The following is an 18,694-nucleotide window of genomic DNA, read 5'->3' on the forward strand; positions in this document are numbered from 1 at the left end:
TAAGTTTGTTGGATCAAGTGATGCCCCCTATATGCCTGTGCTCATACCCACATGGCTTGTCTAGTTGTCATGCTGTGTGGCTTTGATATATATTTACATGAGGAGTGGGGCAGGGAATGGCAATATGTCCTGTTATTGCCAAAGCGCTACTCTGGGACTGGTCTGCCTACTGACCTTGAGTAACACCTCTTTTCTGGAGCACACGGTGAGTTCTACTCTGTGCCAAATGGCCCGCCCCGCCCCCCAACTGCAGGGTCACCATAACCAAGACTACCCCAAACACAGTCCCTCTTGACATCTCAACAGTCAGGCTCATTGAAGGCAGAGTGGCTCCAAGTGTGTTCCTAGCGTCGTTCCCAGACCAGCAACATCCACATCACCTGGAATTATTAGAAATGCAGATTTGCAGGCCCTAACCCAGGCCTACTGAATCAGAAGCTCTGACACCAGCTGTGTTGGAACAGGCTCTCCAGGGGGTCGTGATGTTCCCTGACGTCTGAGAACCACCAGCTTGTAGTAACTCGCTCTCCAGCAGGTATGCCGTCAGTAGGCTGCTAGTTAACACAACTTGGCATGAATCCAATCAGGTGGGACTTATGGCCTCAGTTCTAGTTGAATTGTATCTCCTTTAGTCACTTCTGAGAAAGCCCCTTTCTTTCAGGTACTAAGGCAGGACTAGGGCTGTGTGCAAAGAAGTGACTTTCAAGAATTAACGCACCTAAGACCTGGATGAGAATATGACCTAATAAGACCTCACTGGTAATGTGGTGGCCACTGCTTCACACAGTAGTCAACAGGAAGCGGTACTGGCTTCTGATTTTGATATTACTGGCTGCTTGACTGAATCCAATGAGAAGAAACCTAGTGCAGCATTTCCACGAGTTTCTGCTGGCCCGGCACACAAGAAATCCATGGGAGGTGCAGCCTGTATCCATGATTCTGCATTCTAAATATGACCCGGGTAGGTTTGTCCCTCGATCTGGATGCTAGAGTCACTTGCCTTATCGCATGGTCTTGGAGATGTTCTAATTCTGGAGGGGTCACTGGCCTCTTCTAGAAAAAGGCCGATCTCGAAATGCAGACTTCTCTTATCTGATCCGTAAAGTCCTAGCTTGAGCCAATTAACGTGGCTTCTCATGTTTTGCTCAACCACAACTCAAGGAACGAGTTTTCCCTCTTGTGCGCTAGACCTCCCTCTTGCTATCACGGTCTCAGGGACTCTGTCCCAAAGGCAGATGCCAAGCCCTGTCTGTCCACTTTCTTTCCCCTGAGGTATGGGCTTTATAAAGGTTTTGCTTGTTGTATGTTAGCTTTCTGAGCAGAGGGCTGTCTTTTTTCTTCTCCTTCCTCTTAAGCCCTTGCATAACCATCTCTGTTTTAACCTTTTGCCAAATTCTGTGCTTCTCGCTGTTGGATGTTATTTCAAGTGTTGGAACAGGTAACTTCTACCTTTGAACCTCTGTTGCAACAGGTACAAAGGTTCCAGGAGAGTCTTTGGTCACTCTCAGGGCAGCACGCATTGGCTTCAGATGTGGCCTCATCGCAGGAGCTGAGGAAAGGACAGAGGTGTCTGAATGTGGTGCTGAACCAGTGCAGCCGGCTGTCAGGCGTTCATTTCCTGGCCCCGGGAAGTGAGCCTATTCCTACAAGGTAAGCTGCAATAACACTATCTACTCTCTGGTTTCTACACCGACAGGATGGCAAGGGCAGGGGTGGGGAGGGAAGACACATGTCTCTCCTCAGCCTTGGAGATCTTTTACTATATGAAATTACATTTGGTTTAGTAGTAATCTCAGCTGACTTGTGGGGAGGCAAAGCAGAAACCAAGTGGAAAGGCGTGGAGACATCAAGGCTATGTGAATGCTGGCAGGAGGTGGATTTGGGAGAGAAAGTTGTTAATTTCACTGAATCCAACTAAAATAGACAAACATTTTAAGAGTTACAAAACCAAGATGTATGTCTCCTTCATCTTCCATTCAAAAATTTCTGTGTCAGGATGGTTACAAGGGCTATTTGCCAGCTGCTGATGGCAGGGATTCCCATTTGGAAGGGACTGGGGGGAGAGAGTCCTCAGCAGACGTTCCCTTGGGTGCTGAGGTCTGTACTAGGTGTGTGACCTGTGTTACCTCGTCTGCTCACCACCTTCTAGAAGGTAAGTGGTATTGTTCCCATTTCATAGATGAATAAAGTGTCTCTGGGCTGTTCAACAACTTGGCCTGGGCTACCTAGTTCGCAGGTTGTGTGGCTTAGACTAGACTTCTGACCAGTCCTGTCGCTCTAGGCTGCTGCTATAGAATACAGAATTCTTGTGTTGTCAAAACCTCCCGTTATTTCCGGAAATCTTGGGAGTGTTATTGACGTGTGCATACAATCAAATGGGAATGCCACTCTGCTAGAATTTGTAAATGATCGAGGCACTTCTCAACTTGAGTGCCCGCACCTGGAGGAAAATAGTAAAAAGTAAATTAATTAATTAATAATAATAATAAAAGGAAAAGCTCATTTGGCCCTGAGCGCTCTCCATTCATCTGGTAAAAGAAGCCAGCACTCAGGGTATTAGAATAGCTGAGGGGGTGCCTGGGTGGCTCAGTCGGTAAAACGTCCGACTTCAGCTCAGGTCATGATCTCACGGTTTGTGGGTTCAAGCCCCGCATCGGGCTCTGTGCTGACAGCTCAGAGTCTGGAGCCTGCTTTGGGTTCTGTGTCTCCCTCTCTCTCTGCCCCTCCCCTACTTGTGCTCTGTCTCTTTCACTCTCAAAAATGAATAAATGTTAAAAAAAATTAAAAAAAAAAAAAAGAATAGCTGAGACTTAACATCCATTCTGCCATTCTCTGACCTCTGCTGGACGGAGCTACTTCTCAAAGGAATGAGCTCCTGAAACTAAGCAATGCCACGTGTCCCTCCAGCCACGAAATCACCAATAAGCTAGACTGACAGGATGGCTAACCTCCTCTTCCTGTACTTGGTCTTTCTTCTACATCTAAAGTGGGGCTCCTGTGAGGCCCAGGGATCAGGTGCCATTCTCTGAGATTGACCTGGCTCGCCCTGGCTGCTTTTTAGCTTGGAGGCTTTTAGGATCTCTTCTCTGTAGAGCGAAATGAACCCTCATCTAGCTCTGGTAAAGGGTCAGGCTTGTGTCAGACTTACCATGAGCCTTCCTGAAGGGACCACTGGGCATCTGGGAGGTAAGGTGGGGGGTGAGGAGGAAGAAGCCGGAGAACTCACGATTTCTGCTTCCGAATCCAAGAATGGGAGCTCCTGCGCCCTTTTGTGGCCACAGCCCGAGGTGAATCCTCTGAAGCTACTATAGGTTCTGACATCCTGCAGACCGATCTCCAGGACCCTTTTAGGGGTCTGCACATGCGGGACAATTTTTCCAGTAACACTGAGAAGTGACTTGCCTTTTCCTGTCAAGTGGCTCATGCATGTACAGTGGGTTTTCCAGAAGCTGCAAGATACGAGATCAACTGGACAGCTAAGGACATACGTACTCGTTGCCTTCCTGTGGTTTCAAAAGTTCCCAGCTTTAATTGGAGGTGAAGGAGGCAGCACAATCGATTTTTTAATTTAGATTTCAAGGTGTGAAAAGGATGGGCAGCTGATTGTGTCAGAGGAAAAGAACAAAAGCTCTCCGTCTGGGTCACTGTCATTGCTGGTTCCATTGGCTTTATCAGAAGCGCTTGGGGACTGAGGCAGGTGGAGGGAGGACGGAGGTTGGAGGAGGGGGACACTGTGCCAAGTGCCCCACCATCGGGAGGGATGCAACAGCGGGCTGGACCTTCCTGTCCTGGGAGTCGAGGCGGGGAGCGGTGTCCCCTTTCTGGCATGGGTGCTCTGCTCCGGGCACCTCAAGTCAGTCCAGTTTTGTTTTGATCTTCATTTCAAGGTAGTCAGTCACAGGAGCCAAGGGTGAATGGTGCGATTCGGGCTGGCTTTTGTTTCAGCCTTTAGGAGCTGGGGTTAAGGGCTTTGAAAAGGAGCCAGGCAGCTTGGCGGCTTTTCTCCTGCTGCTCAGAACGCTTCCACTTTCAGTTGTGAAAGAAAAACCAGGAAGTGAAGTCCCGGAGCACGTTAGAAAGCCTGGCCATGGCCTGACTCGGGACAGCTCACACAGGGCACAACTGGGGACGCTGGGAGCCGAGCCATCCCTCTGCATGGATGCTCTGGAGCCAGCCTATCCTTGGAGGAACTGGGGGTGAGGGAAGAGGGACAAGGATTCTGTGCCAGGAGGAACCCGGAGCCAGGAGACCCCATTTGCAGGAAGCGCCAACAGATGCGACCCCTTCACAGGGTAAGGGGACCTTCCTGAGGGAGTATTTAGCAAGGGGTCTTGTGAGCATGGGGCAGAGGCGAGGGGCCGCCCCAACCCCCAGCTTCAGCCAGTCTAGAGCCTGCTGTGTGCCTGGCACGTGTCAGCACTCTCTCTCTCTCTCCCAGCTCTCTAATGGACACTTTTAAACCGTCCTTATCAGGAGGGGTGAAGGGAAGGGGGAATGTGGGGCATGTGGACTGGATTTTCTTTCACCTGTCTCTCTTGGAGGAGATGGACCAGAACCGAGACCTCTTCAGTTTTCATTGTGAAATTTGACTCCTTCCTATGGTGAGAGCTAATGGGTGAGGGAGGGATGGATGGTTTCTGAACGGACTTAGATCAGTTTTAAGGGGTAGGGCCATATGTTGAATCTAAGGTGAACTTCAAGGACTTGGGGGGGGGTGCTGTGTGGGTCAGTCAGTTAAGCATCCGACTCTCGGTTTCTGCTCAGGTCATGATCTCACAGTTCACGAGTTCGAGCCCCGTGTCAGGCTCCGTGCTGACGATGCAGATACTCTCTCTATCTCCCTCTCTGATCTCTCTCTCTCTCTCAAAATAAGTAAACCTTAAAAAAAAAAAAAAAGAGTGAGCTTTGGGAAGGGACTCCATGGTTGGGGATTGCTACCTTCTGTGGGCATTAATCTTCTTTAGTGGTTTGAAAAGTAAAATTGAATCTATCGATCTATCACTCCAATTTGTAAATGATTGGTATTCTCTAACAGCAGCAGAATCCTAAAAAAATAAGACAATTTAGGGGCACCTGGGAGGCTCAGTCAGTTGAGCATCCGAGTCTTGATGTTGGCTCAGGACATGATCTCACAACTGTGGTGTCGAGCCCCGTGACGGGCCTGCTCGAGACTCTGTCTCTCCTCCTCTCTCTGCCCCTCCTCCACTTGCATGAATGCTCTCTCTTAAAATATATAAACTTAAAATAATAATAAAATGTCATTTGATTTTAAAAAGATTGATTTAGGGACACCTGGGTGGCTCAGTCAGCTAAGCATCTTTCTTTGGCTCGGACGATGATTTCACAGTTTGTGAGTTCAAGCCCCGCTTCGGGCTCTCAGCTGACAGCTCAGAGCCTGGAGCCTGCTTTGGATTCTGTGTCTCCCTCTCTTTCTCTCTCGGTCCCTCCCCTGCTTGTGTGTTCCCTCTCTCTCTCTCCAAAATAAATAAACTTAAAAAAAAAGGTTTATTTAGTAAAAAATAAAAACAGAATAATTGGTTTCACTTGAACGCTCCCTTTCTACTGCAGCATGGGCGTTACTCTGTAGTGGTCCCCTCCAATTGATGAGTATTTGAGATGAACACAGAATCCTCTTAGAAGAGGCATGGTCTAAATTCTTGTGGGCGTCACTTGTGTGCTTGACACAATAAAAGGAACAAAAAATTAGAACAAGGGCCACAGATATTTATAGAACAGGCGGATCATAGAGTTAAATAGATGGTAGGTAAGAAAATGCAGATGGTGGGGTCTCTAGCAAAATGCAAGGTGGATGTGCCCCCATTCCAACTTAATTTAAAACAACAACAGGGGTGCCTGGGTGGCGCAGTCGGTTAAGCGTCCGACTTCAGCCAGGTCACGATCTCGCGGTCCGTGAGTTCGAGCCCCGCGTCGGGCTCTGGGCTGATGGCTCAGAGCCTGGAGCCTGTTTCCGATTCTGTGCTCCCTCTCTCTCTGCCCCTCCCCCGTTCATGCTCTGTCTCTCTCTGTCCCAAAAATAAATAAAAACGTTGAAAAATAAAAATAAAAATAAATAAAACAACAACACACGGCTAAGGCCAAACAGAATATTTCAGCCAGGTATTTGGCTAGGTCCTGACCTAACATAGTCTTCTCTCTCAGGCTATATTCTAACACTTCAGGGCAAAAACACCTACTATAATATTAGTATATGATCGAATGCCTCCATGCTAAACATGCAGTGAGGGCCACAGATTCTATAGAGAGGCTCGGGGTCTGAGAATGAATGAAGAGGAAGATGAGGCCAGTTAGAGTTAAGCACCAGCTCATAATAGCTGCTCTTAACATTTAATTAAGGCAACCTTATGACATGGATGGTTTCACCATTTTACGGCTGAGAGAATTGGCTCAGGGAAATAAGTAGCTTTTCCAACATCAGAGATCAAAGCTGTCTGTGTGACACGAAAAACCATGGTCCAACCAGTCAGCTACAGAGTTAGCCTTTGTTCAGATCTCTTAGAAAACTGCATTCGTGAAAAGGTTTTCCTGTGTGGTGACCTCGGCAGATCTTGACTTCACATACTTATTAATGCTTCTCAGGTTGACATTTTTCTAGAACTGCCAATGTTACAGCTACCGTTCGTTGACTGTTTCCTATGGGGCAGGGCTGGGCTTAGTCTTGGAGGGGTTATCTTTTAATCTTTGAAACGGTCCTGGGAGGCAGGTGGGTTGTTTCGCAGATGGGGAAACTGAGGCTTACAAGTACAGAAACTGGACACACTTAAGGAAAGGTAGAAACTGGGATTTGAATCCTGGCTCATGTAGTACCAAAGGGCAAACTGTGCCTCCGTTCCAGTGAGTCTGGTCTAGTTTAGTGATGAAAGAACTAGAAACTGGGAGAAATCTCTCTTTTGAAAATCCTTCCCATTCAAATCCGTGGACAAAGAAAGCAGATTGGTCGGTGGTGCCAGGGACTGGGAAAGGAATCGGGAGTACCTGCTTAATGGGCCCAGGGTTTCCTTTAGGGGTGATGAAAATATTTTGGAACTAGATAGAAGTGGTTGATTCCACAAAACTGTGAATGTACTAAATGCCACGAAATTATTCACTTTATTTAAAAGGAATTGGTTTTTGATGTATTTTTATTTTGGAGAGAGAAGAGACAGAATGCAAGTAGGTGAGGTGGAGGGGCAGAGAGAGGGGGAGACCCAGAATCCGAAGCAGGCTCCAGGCTCTGAGCTGTCAGCACAGAGCCCAACTCGAGGCTTGAACCCACGAACCGTGAGATCAGGACCTGAGCCGAAGTCAGACGTTTAACTGACCGAGCCACCCAGGCGCCCCCTCTCCCCGAAATTACTCACTTTAAATGGTTGATGGTATGTGAACTGCACCTGGGAAAAGAAAAAACAATCCTCTTGCCTCTGGGAAGGTGGCTTACCAAACCAGGATTTGGCAATTGTTTACTAACCAGGAATGAAGTTTCTGTTCCTGTCTGTTTCCTATTTTTGGCCAGTAGATGCGTGGACCCTCAGCTGGGGTGCAGTCTGAGGTGGTTCTCGTGCGTGGCAGCACCCTGCAAGGGGGACCTGTCCCCAGCAGCCCTGAGTCAGCCGTCATTGTTCTCAGCACACCTGCTGTAAATACGTCCAGGTCTTTATCTCTTTTAAGCAACCATGCCTCTGCATCGAAAAAGGGCTCTCTCACTCACTCTTCCCCAGGACACAGGGCCTGATAGTTCCTAGGCTCTTAATCCATGATGTCTCAATAAATATATGAGATTTGGAGTTTGGAAGGCGAAGCAGCCCCTGTACTTCTGTGGTCAGGCCATAGTATTGACCCTCTTTGGGGGAGCTGGTAGCCAAACTCTGGGTCTCCGTGGGTCAGTCTCCTCTAGGATGTGTGAAGTGGTGGGTAGCTGTGGAAGAGGATGCAGGGGTGGGGTAGGGTCAGAGGAGATAGCTGGGTCAGAATTCAGAGGTGCATCATGCCCTCTGCAACGAGAAATCCTTCGTTTAAATAGAAACGAGGAGTTGCTAAGACCTTGGCTCACAAGGTGGAGGGCAGTGACAATATGAAGGTCTTGGTTTCTTCTCCTTCAGGAAGCCTCTGGGTAGGACACCTGGTACTTGGCCAGGAGTCCGGAACGGAGGGAAGCGGAAGTGGGAAAGAGATCCCGGCTTCCTGAGGACCTCTCATGACCAGCAGTGCCTAGAGGGCTCGGTATACAGTACCCCTTTTAAGTAGGAATGGTTACCTGTCCCCTTTTGCGTGCAGTTGAGGGAAACTGACGCCATTGACTTTACGTAGCTATCCCCAGGGCCACGCGAGGGGTAGGGCTGTTGCTCTGGCACCTGGAAGGGCAACGGCCTTGAAAGTTTGTTGCTGTAAATGAGACTGTTGGCCATAAAGCTTGTTGTTTGCACTTTGAATCCGGTGACTTATGACCAGCGGCCAACCAGGTAATTTGAGGGCTGACTCTGCAGGAGCTCTGGCAGGAAGGCCCCTTTCACAAAGTTTCAACTCACTGTTTTTCTCCTGCATGGGTGATGGGGGCCTAGCACTTTGTCCAGACTATCTTTTTACAGGCTCTCTTATCAAGTCCCGTGAACTTCTGGTGCTGATCCTCCTGACCCCCGTTCTCATAATGAGCAACACACTTGGGAAGCCTTGAGGGGTGTTTGTTGAGACAAGGTTTTCCTCAGGGTAGGGCTGCTGGGCTGTGGTTTGTTGGTAGATTAAGGTTGACTGTGTCAATCTGAGACCCAGATTGGGGGTCAGCCTATGGGTGGCTCAACCATCCTATGGTGTCTTCATGGACCAAGTTAAGAGGCTTGTGGTGTTTAATGTAATGAGGGCTTTTTTGTTAAATCCTACTCAACAGGGCAAGGCCTGGCACCCTAGGGCTCTCTGGTATTTATGAACTGAAATGGCTTTAGTTGAGTTGTATAGTGTCTCCACCAGGCACCAGATACTGTTACCTTCAGTCTTCTTGAGGCTTTTTCTCCCCCACCTTCCTTTCAACTCAAGAGGGATCCTCTACCTGCATCAGAAACACCCCTTCACTATTTCCCTTCCCCAGGTATCATGCTTGTCCCACATCAGCACCTTTAGTCATACTCTACCTCTGCCCCCACATCTGGGTGTTCCCCTCCCCTCCCTTCTCTGTGGAAAAAAAACCGGAGAGACAGAGATGACAGTTGAGAAAGATGGTTTGGTGACAGAATCATGGTTAGAATCCTAGTTGGGGACTTATTAGCCATTGGCCTAATTGGTGGGGTCATCCTCCTTGATTGACCCTGGAAATGACACCACTGGCCATAAACCTAGGAGATCGAGAGCCACACATCCTTGAGAGTCTAGTCTCCACACAGCCCCCTTCACCTAGTCCAGTCTACACTTGCGTCTCCCACACTGAATCCTTCTGTAAGTGTGTTCAATAGGCTCTTGACAGGGGGTAGGTCTTCTAAGTGTTTCTCTGCACATGGCAAAGTGCTGGGCACACAGTTGGTCCAAGACCTTTTGTTTTCCTTTTTAAAATGAAATATGTAATTTTATAAATAAGATATAGAGAGTAAATCTCTCTCTTGGCACATGGACCTCTCCAGTCCACCAGATTCTGCCAAGACTGGTGTATATGCCATTAAGCATTTGTTTACTGCCTGGGGAATTGGTTTTATCTCCTCCTTGACCGTGAAGTCCCAGCGTGCTTTCCGCACGCTGAACACACTGCCTGGCACATAGTAGGTGCTCAAATATTCAAACGCTTGTAGAATGAGTGACCCTTGAGCTCCTTCAGGTCAAGCTGCTTGGTGTGGTCAATGTCATGGCATGTGGCCCCTGGCTGTGGCGTTTCGGAAGAGGGCTCAGCCACCTCTGCCCCATCTGTGTGTGTAGGAGCACATTGGGTCCTTGTAGGACTGAATGCTGCAACCTGTTTCCTTCAACAGATGTTCCTCCCTCGTTCTCTCCCCTGAACTTGTGCCATTGGTAAGCAAAAGGAACAAGTGACTCGCTGGGACCTAGAGGGTTCCTGCTGGACCTCAGGCTCTGTGCAGGGTGTAGTAGACCCTGAAGGCTCAGACAGCTACTGCCTGGGAACACTCACAGCCAAGGCATCCACTGAGTCACAGGAAGCTTTCCCGAGGCCCAAACCTCAGGATAGAACGGAGCCACCTCCGATTCGTACAAGCCTCCTGAGCTCTGGTTCCTGGAGCTTTCCCTGTGTGATTCAGCAGCAAAGATATTACCCATGGATATGCATTAAAAACATCCTGATTTATTTATAGCGTGCTTACTCGCAGGCCAGGAAAACCATTTCAAGCCTAACCCTCCCCCTCTCCCTGCCAGCTGCCTTACAAATTGGAGTTGTTGGCTATGGCCTAGCATTTGGGCGGGGAAGGGCAAGGCGTGTGACCTTGATATCGCTTTCCTGTTTTAATTAAACACTCACAGAATATTTCCATGCTGTGGAAATGACCGCTCAGTCACCCCCCGGGACTTCATAGGGGTCCCCTTTGGGAATACAGTCTCCCTGCTCTGTCCTGCCTGACCCCGTGGAGAGGAGGCGGCCCTCTGCCGTCTGCCTGGGGACATTGCCTGGTGTGTGTGCCCCCGAGCACACTGGGTGCCAGGCCCCAGATGGAGAGAGGGGTCTGTGTCTGGTGACCTGGAACTGCTTGCTGGAGAAGGCTGGCGCGAGTGGTGGCCTGAGCACCTGGGCAGCGGTGACTGGCTGGAAAGTCAACTGCCATCTCCTAGGTCAGGATCTTACGCCAGCCTCTTCTCGGCTCCTTGCAGTGAATGTTGAAAGGTGCCCTTTCAGGGCCCCTTTTGGCCCTGTGACTCAAACTTCACCTTTGCTCTCTTTATCTGCTAAAGAAATGGATGAAAAACGTTTCCACCCCCAGCGCTGCTGTCCGAACCGGCTCACTCTGTGGCTAAGAGGATTGCACACAACGCGAGCGCTCAGAACGGCCGCGTTCAGTGTGGCTTTGGTGGTGGGAAGGCTGCCCTTGCAGAAATGAAGCTGAGGCCACGTTCTCAGGCACATGCACATGAAATGTCAACAACCGAGGTGGTGGAACTTTCTCGATCAGCTGCCTCAGGCCGAGGTGGGGTCATTTGGAGCTCTTGTTTGTTCTTGGGTTTTTGCTGTCTTTTTTAAAGCAGTAAAGCACGCGTATTTCACGTTAAACAGCGCCTGCTCTCAAGTTACCTTCCTGATGAGACTTGCTTGAAAACTTAACCCCTGCTGTCCACAATCCTCTTCCCTGATTCTATTTTTTTTTAATTCCATATACTATGCAATCTAGTCATTGGTCAGACTTGTCAAACTCCCCGAGAAAATACAACCCCACAAGGACAGGGTTTTCACTGCCATGTCCCCAGCACCTGGAATGACACCAATATACAGTCAAGCCCTTAAATATCTCTTGGCTGAATGATTGAATACTTGAAATTTTCAGGGAAAATCCACTCATGATTCCTCTTCCTCCATACATCTTTTCATATGAGGAATATACTTTCAGAAACACAAACACATAGGCATTTGTCCAAGTGTGGATTTTTTTTTTCTTTCTACTCAGTAATGTATCATAGAGCCCTTTCCACATCAGTACATACAGATCTGCTTTATTCTTTATAATACCTGCCCAGAGCACACTGTGTGACAGTGCTCTGATTTATTTGGTTGCTCTCCTATCAAGGTAGGCTTTCCTGGTCTCCCGCATTATAAAAAAAATAATAATAAAAAAATCCTGTAGATGTAACAATAGTGAACAGAATAGCTGATACTTGATTCTATACACCAGGCACTGTTCTAAGTACTTTACAGGTACATTAACTCCTTTAATCACGAAGAAGATATTTTCATTGCCATTTTACAGATGAGAAACCACACAGGGCCACCTGGGTGGCTCAGTTGGTCGAGCATCCAACTTCAGCTGGGGTCATGATCTTGCTGTTTGTGAGTTCGAGCCCCGTGTCAGGCTCTGTGCTGAAAGCTCAGAGCCCAGAGTCTGCTTCAGATTCTGTGTCTCCCTCTCTGTCTCTCTCTGCCCCTCCCCAGTTCGCACTCTGTCTCTGTCTCTCTGTCAAAAATAAAGATTAAAAAAAAAATTTTTTTTTTTTAAAGAAACCACACAGAGGTTACCTAGGGTAGGAGACCACATTCCTAACCAGTACCTTGAACAGCCATTTGTAATATATTTTATAGAACTGATGTCTTTCTACAGGATGAGTCACTAGTAGGGTCATTAGTTCAAAGGGCACACGTTTTAAATTGTGTTAGAAGGCAATGAGCACGTCTTTAAGGACACTGCACCTAATTTACGTTTCCCTAACAGTGCATTTTACACTATTTCATCTTTGCTACTCTTATGGGTGGGGGAAAAGACATTTCATTTAAATTTGCATTTATTAAATGATAAGCGAAGATGAATGTCTTTCTCATAAATAATGTTTTGCTGTGAACATTCTGGTTGTGACCTTTGCTTTGTGTTTTATTGTGTTTGTTGTGTTTTGTTTTTTGTTGATTTCTAAGCATTCCTTATTGAGGAAATGAGCTCTTTAGATAGGCAAAGTATTTGATACTTTTCCCAGTTTATCTTTGTCTCTGGTATCTTTCCTGCAAGGCAAATATTTTTAAAAATTTTATGTAAGCTTGCCAACATTTTCATTTACAGCTTCTAGGCTTTGTGTCTATCTCAAGTCTTCCTCCTACCAGAATTATAAAAAGAAAACATTCTCTCATACTTTTTATCCCCAAATACTCTTACGGTTGTCACTGTTTCATATTTAAGTCTTTGATCCACCTTGAGCTAATTTTTGTTGGGGGGGGTAAGACAGTGATCAGCTTGATGTCTTTTCTCTGAATGGCTAGCCAGTTGTCTTGATACTTTTAAGTGAAAAAAAATCTATCTTTATTTGAAATGCAATTTAGTATATGTGAATATATCCCCTGGGAGTTTCAGTATCATTTTGTTACAGAGTTTCATGTATTCATGATCAATAGAAAACTTCTCTAGCTCTATCAGAAGCAAATGTGGTAATGTTGAACTCTCTGGTCCCCCCCTAGCCCCAATTCCTGTTGGTTTTCAAAACTTTTCTGATTCTTGGGGCACCTGGGTGATTCAGTAGGTTGAGCCTCTGACTCTTGCTTTTGGGTCAGGTCATGATCCCACAGTTGGTGGGTTTGAGCCAGGCATCAAGCTCCGTGCTGACAGTGTGGAGCCTGCTTGGGATCTCCGTCGCCCTCTCTCTGCCCTACCTCTGCTAGTGTTTGTCTGTTCTCAAATTAAATAAATAAACTCTAAAAAAAATTTCTGACTTTTATTAATAAGCTTTATTTTTCTGGGTGGAGCTTATTTTTTTTTTAAATGTTTATTTTTGAGAGCGAGAGACAGAGTATGAGTTGGGGAGGAGCAGAGAGAGAGGGAGGCACAGAATCCAAAGCAAGCTCCAGGCTCTGAACTGTCAGCACAGAGCCTGCTACGGGACTTGAACTCATGAACCATGAGATCATGACCTGAGCCAAAGTGGGAGGCTTAACAGACTGAGCCACCCAGGCACCCCTCTGGCTGAACTTTAGAATCAACTTTTTATTTCCCAAGTAATTCTGTTGGTTCTTATTAAAGTTACATTAAATGTATAGATACATTTAGGAATATGGGGTCCTCTTGACTATCTCAAGCATGCGTTTCCAGTTTTCAAGCCTTTCTTATGTCCCTCAGATCTAAACTTTTTAAATAGAGACTTTACACATTTATTCTTTTTTAAAAAATGTTTGTGTTTAAGAGAGAGAAAGAGAGAGATGGTGAGTGGAGAAGGGGCAGAGAGAGAGGGAGACATAGAATCTGAAGCAGGCTCCAGGGTCCGAGCTGTTAGCAAAGAGCCCAACGCAGGGCTCAAACCCGTGGACCACAAGATCATGACCTCAGCCGAAGTCAGACGCTTAACCGACTGAGCCACCCAGGCGCCCCTACACATTTACTCTTATATATGCTATTGTGAATGACTTTTCCCCCATTACTTTTGAATCAGCTATTTGCATGAAATGAAGGAAAGCTATTGAGTTTCTAGCTACGAATTTGGTAACTAGCTACGTTATTGAATTATTTCATGGCTTCTAATTGCCTCTTATTTCCTTAGAGAGTTTTTAAGACTCCCCTCCCAGCTGTTTTTTTTTTAATTGGGAAATATGACAACAAATTTTATCTCAGATATAACCGAACATTGACCCTTCTGACCTTTACATCATTTTAAATAGTATGAGTAGCTGAGATTGACCTCTTTTGAAGTCAATGCTTTTCTAATATCAGGGTTTTCTGACTGTTTAAGTTTTAAGAAACAGTATCATATCTTTTATTTCTCAAAAGCAGAAAACTATATTTGATGCAGAAGAGTAAACTGGTGTAAGAAAAGGTGGAAAACCCTTAGCTCCAGACCTCTGAAGATACTGGGTGAAGGGTCTTGAAATAGAATGCACATCTGCTTCATGTTCACTGCATATTAAGGAAAAGTTATTTTCATGAAGCTATTTGTATGTTTGTAATGCTCTGTTGACCTTTTGCCATTACTTTGGAATTTGTCTAGAAATATTAACTATGTGGTTAAGAACTGAGGTGGAAGCTTCCTACATTGGAGGGGGAGGCAGGGATTTAGGGAAACTAACAATGGAGCCTGGGCAGGTGATTTAAAGCCCAACTAAGAAAGCATAACTTTCATATACAGCCTCCTAAATAACACACAGGCCCCTCTGGAGTCATTATGAGTCGTAAAGGCTTGTGACCTAGTCCCTAGAAGAAACTAAGTGATTCAGTACAGAAGAATGTGTTAACTAACTGGGAATAAGAACCTGGGGACTCTGGTCTCCCTTTTAATGAGCTCTCTATCACCACAAAATGAGTCCATACATGTAGGGGAACAGAGAAACCAATTAAATCCAAATTAGTTACTATTCTAGAAGGTAGATTTTTTTTTCCCCAAAAGCTTATGATTGCAATTTATATCTTGTTACCACACAGAAAATAGTTAGTTCTTCAGGCCTAAAAGCACAGATAATTTGCCTTATTGTTCTTTGACACAATTATTTTTTCTAGGCTGGATTTCCTGCTCACTTACTACTGTAGATGACATCATTTGATAAGATTCATCTTGTAGAGTCTTTCAAGCTCAGAGGTATATACTCATCCTGAGTAGTCCTGGGTATGTGTTAGAAATGCCTCCTTTTCACTCCCTACCATTCCTAACCCAATACTGTGCCAAATACTGATATGGGAGTACCTATCTCAATATTGGCCAGAGTGACTTTTGATGATCTAAGATTTGGGAGTTTGAGTTTTAGGAAGGGAAACATGGTCTAACAGAGGATTTAAAGCAGACAGTTCTAAACCAGAAAACTGGCCATTTATTCAAGAACCACTCATGAAAAGCTAGCTATCTGCCAGAAATGGTGGAGGCATTGGAGATACAATAGTGCACAAAACAAAAATCTCTGTTCTAGTTAGAACATCAGTTCAGTAGGGACAACGGATGATAAGGGACTAGGACTATTTCAGATAGTGAACAGTATCATGGAGAAGAGAAAGAAAGGTTCTGTGGTAGTGACTGGAGTGGAAAAGGCAGTATTAAGTAGGGTGATCAGAGAGAGTAAGTCTCTGAGGAGGTGACATTTGAGTTGAGGCCCAGCCTATAAGTATTACACACTGTTTCAGATCCGGGGAATAGTGTTTCAGGCAAAGGGAAGAGCAAATACAGAAGCTTGAAGGGAATTGACATATGGGTGGAAACCTGAATTCATGTAGGAAAAATAAGATCTTTCAAAGAAAAGGGACTACAAAACAATATTTGTAAGTCGAAGATAACCTGAAAGCTTCATGGCAATAAACATAGTTGACCATAGTAGAATAGTAGAAGGGTCCATTTGGGGACTTCATTCACAGAAAATGAGACTTCATGAAGAAATGGTGGCCCAAATCCTCAAAGGAGCAAAACTCTGAGCTGAATATGGGGTAGTCATAACCTATACATGGGGGCTGGTCCTGGGAGCTTGCAAGCAGGTATAAAGGTGGAAGGTATCCTTCAGCTAGCTTGGGAACTAAATGTGTCAGGAGCCAGGAGACGAATGACTTCATACCACAGAGGAGGGAAGACCCTGGAGGGAGCCAAGGGGAGGACTGGGGACAAATGGACATGCTGGTGTAAGGGACTACAGCATGTCACTATCACCACGTCAAAAAGTGAAGGAAGCTTTCCACCTGGGGCCATCCTAACCATTTTAATGTGTAGTATGGCTTGCTCAACAATCTGTAGATGACCTGGAACAGGCATTCCTACATACGGTATAACACAGCTCTCTTTCCTCTTTGCCACCATCACACTTTCCCCTCCTCCATTCCTTCCCAAATAGTGATATAAAGAGAGAAGGAAATGCCACCACATCAACTCCTTGTGGAGGGTTCCACGAAATGACTGAACCAGAATTGTAATTTGAGTGACAAAGGACACGTGACAAAAGAGACAGTAGATTTTCTCCTCATTTACTTGAACGTATCTGGAAATTGTAATGGATTCATTCTAAAGGTTGGGATGATAACCAGAGCTTCCCAGTTCAGTAGTGGTGTAGCCCAAAGGTTTTACCATCTCTTGGGCTCTCAGCTTCTCCCAACTGAACAGTGAGAGAGTTACGTGATATAGTTGCAAATCCTCTCTGGCACTAGCATCATAAGGTTAAAAATATGTGTATGTCTTAAGAAGGCTATCCACACTACTGAATGGGAGCAGGGGAACCTGGGTCGCTCAGTTGATAGAGCATCTGACTCTATCTCAGGGTCATGAGTTAAGGCCCACACTGGGCTTAGAGCCTACTTAAAAAAAAAAAAAAAGAAAGAAAGAATGGGAGAAAATATTGGCAAATCATATATCTGATAAGGGTCTAGTATCCAGAATATGTAAAGCACTCTTACAACTCAACAACAAAAAGACGAACCACCCAATTTAAAAATGAGCGAAGGACTGTAATAGATCTTTCTTCACAGAAGAAATACAAATAGTCAACAAGCATATGAAAAGATGTTCAACGTCATTAGTCATTAGGGAAATGGTATTTCATACCTAGTGGGATGGCTATTATCAAAACCCCCCCGAAAATAGTAAGTGTTGGTGAGGATATAAAGAAATCAGAACTGTCTATTGCTGTTTGGAATGTAAAATGGCACAGCCATTGTGGAAGACATTTTGGTGGTTCTTCAAAAGGTTTAAATGTAAAATTACCATGTGACCCAGTAATTCCATTTCTAGAAATTTACCGTAAAGAACTGAAAATAGGTATTCAAGCAAAATCTGCATACAAATGTTCATAGCACTGGTCACCATTGCCAAGATGTAGGAACAACCCCGATATCTACCAGCTGATGAATGAATCCGTAAAATGTCTGTCTATACAATGGAATGTTATTCAGCCATAAGAAATGAAGTATTAATATATGCTATAACGTGGATAAACCTTGTAAATATGCTGAGTGAGAAATGTCAGACACAGAGTCCCATATACACGATTCATTCATATGAAATATTAAGAATTTGTAAGCCCATAGAAACAAAGTACATCAGTGGTTGCCAGGGGCTGAGGAGGAAGGGGAGAGGGGGACTAACTGCTTAAGGGGCACTTGGGTTTTTTTTTTTTTTTTTTTTTGCGTGATGAAAATATTTTGGACCTAACTAGACGTGATGGTTGTACAACATCATGAATGTACTAAATGCTGCTGAATTGTACATTTTATTTAAAAAAAAATTTTTTTTTGTAACATTCATTTAGTTTTGAGACAGAGAGAGACAGAGCATGAACAGGGGAGGGGCAGAGAGAGAGGGAGACACAGAATCTGAAACAGGCTCCAGGATCTGAGCTGTCAGCACAGAGCCCGACACGGGGCTCGAACTCACGGACCGTGAGATCATGACCTGAGCCGAAGTCGGATGCTTAACCGACCAAGCCACCCAGGCGCCCCTGAATTGTACATTTTAAAACGGCTGGGTGCCTGGGTGGTTTGGTCGGTTAAGCGTCCGACTCTTGGTTTCAGCTCAGGTCATGATCTCGCAGTTCAGTTTGTGAGGGGCTGACAGCATGAAGCCTGCTTGGGATTCTCTGCCTCCCTCTCTTTCTGCTCCTCCCCCCCCCCGACTGCTCTCAAAATAAATAAACTTTTAACAATGTGGAGAGGCAGAGAGGAGCTGTCTGATATTCTGCACATGTCCTATTTGAGTTCAACATCTGATTTACAATAGCAAACAAAGTGAGTAAGCTATTTCACTTGACAAATAGATATATCTCTCAGTGTCTTCTGCAAAAAAATCCCTTGCCAATGCAAGCAAGGTACTTCATTCTCCTGAAGCTGTGGACTTGGCTTTCATAAGTATCTCCCTTGTTTGTATCCCAGTGGCCAGTCTCATCACATCTGTGGGCTGTATAACTTCAGTATGTCTGAAAGGAAGGCTTAAGAATTGACAGACCATGGTCCAGATTAATCCAGATGTCTTTTTGTTCATCCCATACCAGACTCTTACTGCTTGGGCCTGTAGTTAAAACTGAGGATTCATAAAAATCCAGTGTGCTAGATTATCTAGGGAGAACAAAATCTGATGATCTCGTGATCGTGGGTTCACATTACCGTGTGGTAACAACCAGCCCGGGTCGACAGCA

The 18,694-nt window shown here is 45.6% G+C and overlaps 1 protein-coding gene across 4 annotated transcripts in view; it reads left to right on the plus strand.

Moving 5' to 3' along the window:
- The first annotated feature begins 1,484 nt into the window (after positions 1-1,484).
- The window catches only part of ACSL5 (acyl-CoA synthetase long chain family member 5), a 44,955-nt gene continuing 27,745 nt past the window's right edge, over positions 1,485-18,694 (plus strand). The window contains exons 1-2 of one of the 4 annotated variants that reach the window (XM_043597520.1): positions 3,407-3,410; positions 8,684-8,688. Coding sequence is in view for 1 of the 4 variants with exons in the window: in XM_043597517.1 (XP_043453452.1) it covers positions 4,160-4,292 (133 nt within the window). In the remaining 3 variants the exon portion in view is untranslated. Of the gene's footprint in view, positions 1,651-2,040; positions 2,153-3,406; positions 3,411-4,026; positions 4,293-8,683; positions 8,689-18,694 lie in introns of those variants that run through there. The other 3 variants (XM_043597518.1, XM_043597516.1, XM_043597517.1) reach the window with 3 other exon arrangements.

The sequence above is a fragment of the Prionailurus bengalensis genome, chromosome D2 (genome assembly GCF_016509475.1).
Source record: "Prionailurus bengalensis isolate Pbe53 chromosome D2, Fcat_Pben_1.1_paternal_pri, whole genome shotgun sequence".
Taxonomy (NCBI): Eukaryota; Metazoa; Chordata; class Mammalia; order Carnivora; family Felidae; genus Prionailurus; species Prionailurus bengalensis.